The sequence below is a fragment of the Aegilops tauschii genome, chromosome 4 (genome assembly GCF_002575655.3).
Source record: "Aegilops tauschii subsp. strangulata cultivar AL8/78 chromosome 4, Aet v6.0, whole genome shotgun sequence".
Lineage (NCBI taxonomy): Eukaryota > Viridiplantae > Streptophyta > Magnoliopsida > Poales > Poaceae > Aegilops > Aegilops tauschii.
Genome location: NC_053038.3, coordinates 494,371,988 through 494,382,419, shown reverse-complemented (window position 1 = coordinate 494,382,419; position 10,432 = coordinate 494,371,988). Strand labels below are relative to the sequence as shown.

General features: G+C 45.0%; 1 protein-coding gene across 1 annotated transcript; it reads right to left on the bottom strand.

The window, feature by feature from the left end:
• Positions 1-8,822: 8,822 nt before the first annotated feature.
• LOC109750383 (expansin-like A1) lies at positions 8,823-10,112 on the bottom strand. The gene is made up of 3 exons (XM_020309347.4): positions 9,935-10,112; positions 9,544-9,838; positions 8,823-9,450 (listed from the first exon to the last, which is right to left on the bottom strand). Exons 1-3 carry the CDS (start codon positions 10,068-10,070, stop codon positions 9,069-9,071), a joined length of 813 nt encoding a protein of 270 aa, XP_020164936.1. The 5' UTR covers positions 10,071-10,112; the 3' UTR covers positions 8,823-9,068.
• Between the last annotated feature and the right edge of the window lie 320 nt (positions 10,113-10,432).

Sequence of the window (10,432 nt, the reverse complement as noted above, 5' to 3'; positions counted from 1 at the left end):
GATTCAAGACAAAAGTTTAATATTTACATAAAAATAATAATACTTCAAGCATACTAACTAAGCAATTATGTCTTTTCAAAATAACATGGCCAAAGAAAGTTATCCCTACAAAATCATATAGTCTGGCTATGCTCTATCTTCACCACACAAAATATTTAAATCATGCACAACCCCGATGACAAGCCAAGCAATTGTTTCATACTTTTGGTGTTCTCAAACTTTTTCAATCTTCACGCAATACATGAGCGTGAGCCATGGACATAGCACTATATGTGGAATAGAACGGTGGTTGTGGAGAAGACAAAAAGGGAGAAGATAGTCTCACATCAACTAGGCATATCAACGGGCTATGGAGATGCCCATCAATAGATATCAATGTGAGTGAGTAGGGGTTGCCATGCAACGGATGCACTAGAGCTATAAGTATATGAAAGCTCAACAAAAGAAACTAAGTGGGTGTGCATCCAACTCGCTTGAACACGAAGACCTAGGGCATTTTGAGGAAGCCCATCATTGGAATATACAAGCCAAGTTCTATAATGAAAAATTCCCACTAGTATATGAAAGTGATATCATAGTAGACTCTCTATCATGAAGATCATGGTGCTAGTTTGAAGCACAAGTGTGGTAAAAGGATAGTAACATTGTCCCTTCTCTCTTTTTCTCTCATTTTTTTATTTGGGCCTTTTCTCTCTTTTTTTGGGCCTTCTCTCTTTTTTTGTGGCCTTTCTCTTTTTTTCGTCCGGAGTCTCATCCCTACTTGTGGGGGAATCATAGTCTCCATCATCCTTTCCTCACTTGGGACAATGCTCTAATAATGATGATCATCACACTTTTATTTTCTTACAACTCAAGAATTACAACTCAATACTTAGAACAACAATATGACTCTATGTGATGCCTCCGGCGGAGTACCGGGATATGCAATGAATCAAGAGTGACATGTATGAAAGAATTATGAACGGTGGCTTTGCCACAAATACGATGTCAACTACATGATCTTGTAAAGCAATATGACAATGATGAAGCGTGTCATAGTAAACGGAACGATGGTAAGTTGCATGGCAATATATCTCGGAATGGCTATGGAAATGCCATAATAGGTAGGTATGGTGGCTGTTTTGAGGAAGGTGTATGGTGGGTGTATGATACCGGCGAAAAGTGCGCGGTATTAGAGAGGCTAGCAATGGTGGAAGGAAGAGAGTGCGTATAATCCATTGACTCAACATTAGTCATAAAGAACTCATATACTTATTGCAAAAATCTACAAGTTATCAAAGAAAAGTATTACGCGCATGCTCCTAGGGGGATAGATTGGTAGGAAAAGACCATCGCTCGTCCCCGACCGCCACTCATAAGGAAGACAATCGATAAATAAATCATGCTCCGACTTCATCACATAACGGTTCACCATACGTGCATGCTACGGGAATCACAAACTTTAACACAAGTATTCCTTAAATTCACAACTACTCAACTAGCATGACTCTAATATCACCATCTTCATATCTCAAAACAATTATCAAGCATCAAACTTCTCATAGTATTCAACACACTCATAAGATAATATTTTTTTCTAGTCCTGGATGCCTATTACTTTTAGGACTAACTTTTCAATTTAAGCAAATTACCATGCTGTTTTGTAGGACTCTCAAAATAATATAAGTGAAGCATGAGAAAACAATAGTTTCTATAAAACAAATCCACCACCGTGCTCTAAAAGATATAAGTGAAGCACTAGAGCAAAAACTATATAGCTCAAAAGATATAAGTGAAGCACATAGAGTATTCTAATAAATTCTGAATCATGTGTGTCTCTCTCAAAAGGTGTGTACAACAAGGATGATTGTGATAAACTAACAAATAAAGACTCAAATAATACAAGACGCTCCAAGCAAAACACATATGATGTGGTGAATAAAAATATAGCTCCAAGTAAAGTTACCGATGAAAGTAGACAAAAGAGGGGATGCCTTCCGGGGCATCCCCAAGCTTTGGCTTTTTGGTGTCCTTAGGTTATCTTGGGGTGCCATGGGCATCCCCAAGCTTAGGCTCTGGCCACTCCTTGTTCCATAATCCATCAAATCTTTTACCCAAAACTTGAAAACTTCACAACACAAAACTTAGCAGAAAATCTCGTGTAGGGATGGCGATGGGTAGCGTATTGGCGGGTACTAGCTCCTTCTGCCCAAACCCGTACCCATGGAAAATTTACATACCCACCCATTTCAATACCCGTGGGCATAAATTGGCACCCATGCCCATACCCATCGGGTATCCTATACCCAATGGGTATCTAGTGGGTACAATATATAACATTTTTTTTGTAAAGGTGGAGAAATGAGTTAAATTCAAGTGACGATGGGCGAGCAGTATAGCACTGACGTGGCCTCCTCTGATTGGTGGCCTCTTCGAGGCATCAAGGGAGTATAATCAGCCGTTGGTGGAATCCCAATGTAGTGGAAGGCGGTGGTAAGAATGGGGGGTCGCTAGGTCGAGAGTTGGACAGCAGTTCGGTAGCGAAGGGTCAAGATTTCGTCTTTTTCAAGGAGTCGCATAAGACTTAGGATGAGTGGCAAGCAGGTGATAATGGGCCTATGAGCTATGGCCGGTTGAAGGAATACGAGATTTAGGATGGGCCACAAGATTTGGATGTTGACCTCACATGACATAAGAGTTATTTTCATTTATTAATGTTTTATGGGTATCCATTGGGTTACCCATGGGCATAATTTCATACCCATGCCCTACCCGTATATTTTGCGGGTATGGATACCCATTACCTGTGGGTACAAAATCACTCCAAGTCTTGCCCATGCCCATTGTTTTCGGGTAGGGTACCCGCGGGCACCCATACCCATGGGCAAAACTGCCATCCCTAATCTCATGAGCTCCGTTAGCGAAAGAAAACAAAACACCACTTCAAGGTACTGTAATGAACTTATTCTTTATTTATATTGGTGTTAAACCTACTGTATTCCAACTTCTCTATGGTTTATAAACTATTTTATTAGCCATAGATTCATCAAAATAAGTAAACAACACACGAAAATCAGAATCTGTCAAAAACAGAACAGTCAGTAGTAATCCGTAACTAACGCAAACTTCTGGAACTCAAAAACTTCAGCCAAAATAGGACGGCCTAGACAATTTGTCTATTGATCAGCAGCAATTGGAATCAATATTTTATCTCGTTCTGGTGATTTTTAACAATTGTTTTTGTGAACAGAAAGTTTCTGGAATTTTCAGCAAGATCAAATAACTATCATCCAAGAAGATCCTATAGGTTTAACTTGGCACAAACACTAACTAAAACATAAAAACAAGTCTAACCAGAGGCTAGATCAAATATTTATTCCTAAACAGAAGCAAAAAGCAAAAAATAAAATAAAATTGGGTTGCCTCCCAACAAGCGCTATCGTTTAACGCCCCTAGCTAGGCATAAAAGGAAGGATATATCTAGGTATTGCCATAATAATAGGATAGATCACGAAAACCCATTTCATATTCTCTACGTTCAGTAGCAAGTTTTCTTTGAGGCAAGCAAAAGTAATCGAAAGGGCTAAATTTAATGGGACAGAAATCCCCAAGATCAACTTTGGGAGGTATAGGTTCCTCCTTCGGCCCTTCATATTGCACAACCAATTCATCATTATAAGCATTCTTTTGGCAGAACTTCGTGAGCCTATACTCGAGAGAATATCCTAGCTCATTATTTCGAATGGCAAAATAATTATTAAGTTCGGAAATTCTATCAACTAGAACATTGGTAGGAACCTTTTTTCTGAGGTTTTCATTAAAAGCAACATAGTCTAGAGATTGAAAACGCATTATTTCCTCTTGATCAAAGAGGATAGCCTCTATGGGAGGACGGCCAGCGTCCACCCTATAGTGCGCAAATATTTCTTTGGCCTCTTTTATTATAAATCTGAACTCATGAGCCAAAAAGATAGTAGCGGCACGCTTAACAGAAGAATGCTCAATATTAGAAAATTGTAGGAAAATTCTTTGTATGCAAGGGTGCATGTGCATAAATTGCCTTTCAAGTTCAACTACAAGCATGGCGATAGCGTCCGCAAGACTACTAGTTCTATGAAGAATAGAACTACCCAAAGAAGGCAAAGCACCGGCACAAGTAAAGAAATCTTGAACAACCCCTTTTCCAATAATGTTACCACTACCGATTCGAAATTTTTTTTGTATGTAAGATAGGGGGTTCTTCAGCAAGAGCATCAGAATTTTCAATGTTATTATTATTGTCTATGTCGACAATAATTTCCCCAATTTCAGACATAACGGCGGCAAACTCAAGGAACACGAGAAAAGAAGGGACGGAAAGGAGAGGGCGAATAAAAAACGGCAAGGGTGAAGTGGGGGAGAGGAAAACGAGAGGCAAATGACAAACAATGTAATGCGAGGGATAAGAGTTTGTGATGGGTACTTGGTATGTCTTGACTTGACTTAACTTGGCGCAGAAGGATGGTGCAGCGAGAGACGGCCATCGTTTCTTTTCTTTTCTTGCGGGCGGAGGGGTGGTAGATCCTTCCTTGTGCCTCACGACGGCTTATATACACCACGACCCGCAACGCTTCACACACTACAACTACAACCTCGGTGCGAACCAACCTGTCATTGGGATGGTTAGGTGGACAGTGGTATCCTCAGCCCACCAGCATTCAAATCCTGGTGCTCGTATTTATTGTGGATTTATTTCAGGATTTTCAGTGATACGCTTTCAGTGGGAGAAGACGTTCCCGTCGATTACGATTCGCCTATGGTGACTTCATAAAATCTCAAGATGATATGCCGGCTCAGTCTCTCGTAGGTGGTTATAGGGATAAGGTGTGTGTTGTGCGTTCATAGAGATGAGTGTATGCGCGTTTATATGAGCGCTTGCGTCTGTACTGTATTCAGAAGAAAAAAACTACAACCTCGGTGATCTTGTTAACTGGCTTAATTGTAATCCGTTACGTGCAGGCACAACTGTGTAATTAAGTCTGCTGCAGAAAGCTCGAGATTATTATGGGAACATATCTACACAAACGAAACAAAAGAGAAGTTTTTTATTCCTTTTATTATGAAAAGTCCTACATATTTTAAGCATCATATGTCCTTACGAACATAGCCATACTGAAAAATAAAATTATATTCAAATTCGTGAGTGCATCCAAGTCTTCTTTCTTCTGTATCCACCGGCAGGTGTGCCGCGAGCATAGCTCGATGTCGCCTCTGATGCTCTGTCTCAGCGGAGCAAACTTTTTGAAACGCAAAGCAAACCAGCGAACGCCGACGGCTACGATTTGCAAAGTACCGCCGGCCTAGAGAAGAAAACATCGATGAGAGCCCGTAGAAACTCTGAGGACCACAAAAGGTGTCCGAATCAAAATGGACCCATTGAAACCTAAACCGAACGGATCTTGGAAGAGCCACCCACCCGTCAAAAATACATTCCACACGCCCTCCGTTGAAGGTAAGCACATCAAAGGGACGGGGAAAAGAGAGGGGTGGTATTATTCCTACACTACTAGAACAACACCGCCACTTTGCCGTACCACCCAAAACTTGAAAGCTTTCTAAAGAAAATCTAGAAAAAAATTACTCATGTCGTTTGCACGCATAGAGGCCTCAGGAAGCCGGGTAGACCATCTCGGTTATTGATAGAAATAGCACCGCACCGATGGATCGCACTACGTCAATGCCATTTATCACTTGCGTGGGCGCTTAATTTAGCATGCATGCACCTAATCTTTCAGGCCTCTGCAAACTTTCGACTCAGTTAGACTACCTACAGTGGAAGTAACATAGATAGTAACATCACACATATTTAGATAAAATAGATGATGTGGCAAGCAATAAATAAAGAATGAGAGGAATGTGGTAACATAGCTAGTTACTATTAGTATGAGTAATATCACATATATCAAAGCAAGATGAGTCTATGGCCTAATAAATGAAGTGTTGTATGTTACCACACATATGCTACTCCACATTGTAGAGGTAGTAACATAGAGTATATTACTACCCATTGTGGCTAGTCTTAAGCGTCCTCCTGTTGCTTTCATTATACATTAATTAATCTTTGTACTGTTCTGAAAAGGCACAGTTTGCACTGAACACGCGTAGATCAAGATCAGAATGCACTGATTTTGCATCCACTCAACTAAAATTAGGCCTAATGAACTACTCAAGGTATTCCAACATTTATGCGATTAACGTGTGGATGCAGACATACTACATGGAGTTCAAGGACGCCCACGTTTTGCTCGTTTGCGTCACCCCTGTGCCTGAAATTTGGCCACCGTTTTCCTAAAATAGATAATTTACGCGTTGCGACATCGCCGCCCCTGGTTGTGGCGGCGGACAGACGCACAGTGCACTCCGACAGAATCTTGGCTGGCTTTCACCGGCCAGCACCACATACATACATTTTGGCCAGTACACTACAAGCTCTAATGGCCATCGTTATCATACCGTGAGGAGTAGATGGTTGCAGTTCACTGATGAGTGGCTAATGTTAGAGCATCTATAACCAGATGTCTCATATTTATTTCAGACGAACGAGCGGCCTGACGGGTCACTCACCAGACAGGAAAACGGTGTCCAATCAAACAGGACAAACACAGCTCAACATTCGGACTGACCGACACTCTCATACATAGCTCATATCTGAAGAAAAATAATTCTATATGACCTGGGTCGTACGCACTCAACCTGGAGACCCCTTTCCGGAAGCGACAACTGGCAAACCCGAATCTCAACGCAGCAGTAACGCACACACCGTTCCTCTTTGCCAAATCCCAAACTCTACACTCTACAGCTGTGGTTAAAAAAAAACTCTACAGCCGCTGCTGTGATCCGCCCAGCTGCTCGCCACGTCGCCGACGGTGCGCTCCTAGAACCATTGGCAAGTGCCAGATCAGATCAGCGTGTTCCACTCTCGCTGGCAGCGACGATGTTCATCGATGGCCCAACTCGGCGTGCTCCATCATCGCCGGCAATGGCGAGGTTCTTCGACAGCCCGGCTCGCGTCGATCCCTTCCCTATCTAGTCGCCCATCCGCCCACCGGCATGCTCCTTGACTCCGGTGGCAACTCTTTGCTCGGGGCGCTCCATCCCCATCGGAAACGACCATGTTCATCGGTGACGCAGGCATGCAGCTCGGGCACCGCCCATGGTTTGAAAGATCTGTGGGCAGAGAAGGTTCCGGCGGAGAGGCTGCTGACTGCCTTGTATGTTCCTTGATCTGGTGCCTCGCTGCCCTCGTCGCGCTGTGCTGTCGCCGGCGAGATGTGAAGTGATGGGGATAATTTTCTGGACGTGGGAATCGGGGTGGGCAGGAAGTTGAGAACGATGAATGTTGCTTTGAGATTTGGTTCGCCAGGTGTCGCACGCAGAAGTGGGTCTCCAGTTTGGGCACGTACGACGCAGGTCGTATAGGGTTTTTTTCCCCTCATATCTAGGGCGGATATAGAACGCTCGGGCGCGCCCACTACGTACGATTGGCAGTAAGAGCCCACGCCAAATCGCTTGAAGATGACCCTCTCCTTATCCAATCTGTCCGGTTTCTCTCCTCTTTCCTGCCTCGTTCGTATAGTCGCCACCGTAATTCTTGCGCCATCATTGCTCCGCCACCGTCCCTAACCCAAACCGCTTGCACCGAAGATCCCAAACACACGACGCCTCCGTCCGTGAGGCCATCGGACACCACCCCGGTACGTCCAACTCCGCCGGACATACACCTCGCGCTCGATGTGTTCGATGAAATGCCCGAACAGTTTTTTTTTTATTCTTTTGATCATTTGTAGGTCATCGATGGATTCATCATCGAATGATGGCTATGGAAACACGGACCTTGGCGAATTCATATACAAAGAGTTCATCGAATCGTGGGATTTGGACGAGAAGATTCTGAAATGATGATGATGAGCATCCAAAAAGAAATTGAGAAGGAAGAGGAACACGTATCGAACTTCAAGGTTGCAATAAAGGGCCAGAGAGTTATTCCTCGAGATAGGATCGCCGACACGTGACTTCTGTACACGAACTACTTTACATTCGACCCAACATTTCATGAAGGTTTTCTTTCAATGTCGCTTCCGGATGAGCAAGCTTTGTTCTTGCGCATAGTGACTGACTGCCATGGAGAAGGCTAATGACAACTTTAAGCAGAGAATAGATGCATCGACAACTTCAACATCAATATGCGCACATGCAACTTCTCAATGATCTTGTGGAGTATATATGGATCCACACCAAAAATCATTGAACTACACTTTTTATGTTTCAATTATGCACTGTGGACAAATTTTATGCTTGGATTATATTTGGACAATTTATTTTTATGTAAGAATAATTCGTAGTAACATGCGGTTACTCATTGTTTGTGTGTGATGCTCAGTGTGCATGTGCTTGCATGGATATGAGTTTCAAAAATAAGATTACTAATGCGAACATTTGAGGACCGGGCTGACGCTGTTCGTAGTCGTGTCCGCGGTTTGCCCAGTCCGGTCGTAGATGTTGTTAATGGCGCACCAAGTCATCAACTGTGCTCGGCTCAGTTCATACGTGTCTCAAGTGTGCTTATGCTCATTACAGTATTGCGTTTTAGGTTTTGTGTTTAGCTCGTTCAGTGAATCCTGGAAGACCAACGACTAGTTTCGTCCGTCGTCCAGCCACCAACGACCCATCCAGCTGATGGAGCTCGGCGCCCATGAATGAAAATCGCTATGTCATGGAGGAAAGAACATCATTGCCGAAAGCCACCGGACTTTGTAGTATTTCTTCGAAGCCTTTTTTTACGATCAAAGGAGCTAAGCTCCCAATTTATTTGCATAAACAACCATCAATTTCATTTGTACTAAGGTTAGTACAAAGTTGAGTCATCTATTTTGAAACGAAGGGAGTAGTATTTTGTTCTAGCCTAGCCGTCATCTACTCATTGTTGCTACATATCTTTATTTGTATACTAGTATTTTGTACGCGGTACTTTGCAGGAGCCCCTGACCGTTCGTTCGATGCTCTTCCTCTTGGCTACGCAGATCGGTGTTGTTTGCTTGCCTCGTCAGCCGTCACTTCCACTCCTGCGTGTCGCAGGGGGAGCAGGCTTCTTGGGCGATGGCGGTGATCTGGACGCCGGTGTCGTAGACCTCGCCGGCGTGCCACTGGCGCGGCAGGACTTCATGTTCGGCATAGACCCATGCCCCGTCGAACCCGCTGGTCACCACCGCCCTCAGCTGCAGCGGCCCCGGCGGCGCCTCGCTCGTGCTCCACGCCGGCCCGTGGTCGTGTGTCATGAACATCCAGTTGAACGAGCCGACCTGTGCGACATCGATCTCGACAATGTCGGTCTGGCCGCCCTGGTAGAGGATCGTGACGGCCAGCTCGCTGGGCGCGCGGCTCCGCTCGTCCACCCGCACCGAGAGGTTCTTGCCCTCGTACACGCACGGCACCCTGCACATTCGCGGCAGCGTTGACAATCTTGAGTCTAGCTCTTTCCAATCTCCATGCACCGAGACAAATAAAAGAGAGGGGGCTTTGGATTACCTCTTGTACTCGACGTCGACGGCGCCGAGCTTGGCGAGCCGCCCAGCCATGCCGGGGCGGGCCATGGCGGCGAACGCCGGGCTGCTCAGCACGAGGTCGGTGTCGTTCGTCTTCGTGCTGGCGCGGTCCGTGACGACGACCTTCACGCCGGCGGTAGTGCAGAGTTCCTCTTCCTTGCAGCGCACCTGGAAGCACGCGCCGCAGCCGACGCCTTGTCTGTACAGGGCGGGGCCCGTCCCGGCGAGCAGGTCGCCGTTGAGGGACGCGGCCGCCGTGCCGTACCCGCAGGAACCGGCTGCAAGACACGACAATCGAACAATCAGAACCATGCATGTGCCATGTATAGGTAGAAACAGAGCATGTGTATGCAGGTGTAATATATGAATTGTACCGGCGAGGGTGAGAGAGGACGCGTAGTAGGCGGCTTTGGTGCGGTGCACGCAGCTGTCGCAGGCGGAGGCGGGCGGCGTGAGGGTGGAGAGGAAGAGGAGCGGCAGCAGAAGGATGGAGCAGCGAGAGACGGCCATCGTCGTTTCTTTTCTTTTCTTGCGGGTGGTGGTGGTGGTCCATGTGCCTGACGACTGCTTATATACACCACCACCACGTCCTGCCACGGTGCACACCACTCAGGGTCTACAACTACAACCTCGGTGATCTTGTTAACTGACTTTCTTCTAGAGAGCTCGACAGATTATTCTGGATTACTATCGTCTCTCTAACCATCCAACCACATGTTGGTTTCAAAAAAAAGGTCTACTATTTTTTGTGAAAAGGCCTACATATTTTAATCATCATATGTCCTTACAAACACATCCATACAAAAAAATAAAATTACATTCAAATACTTGAGTGCGTCGAAGTCTTCTTTCTTCTGTATCCACCGGCAGGT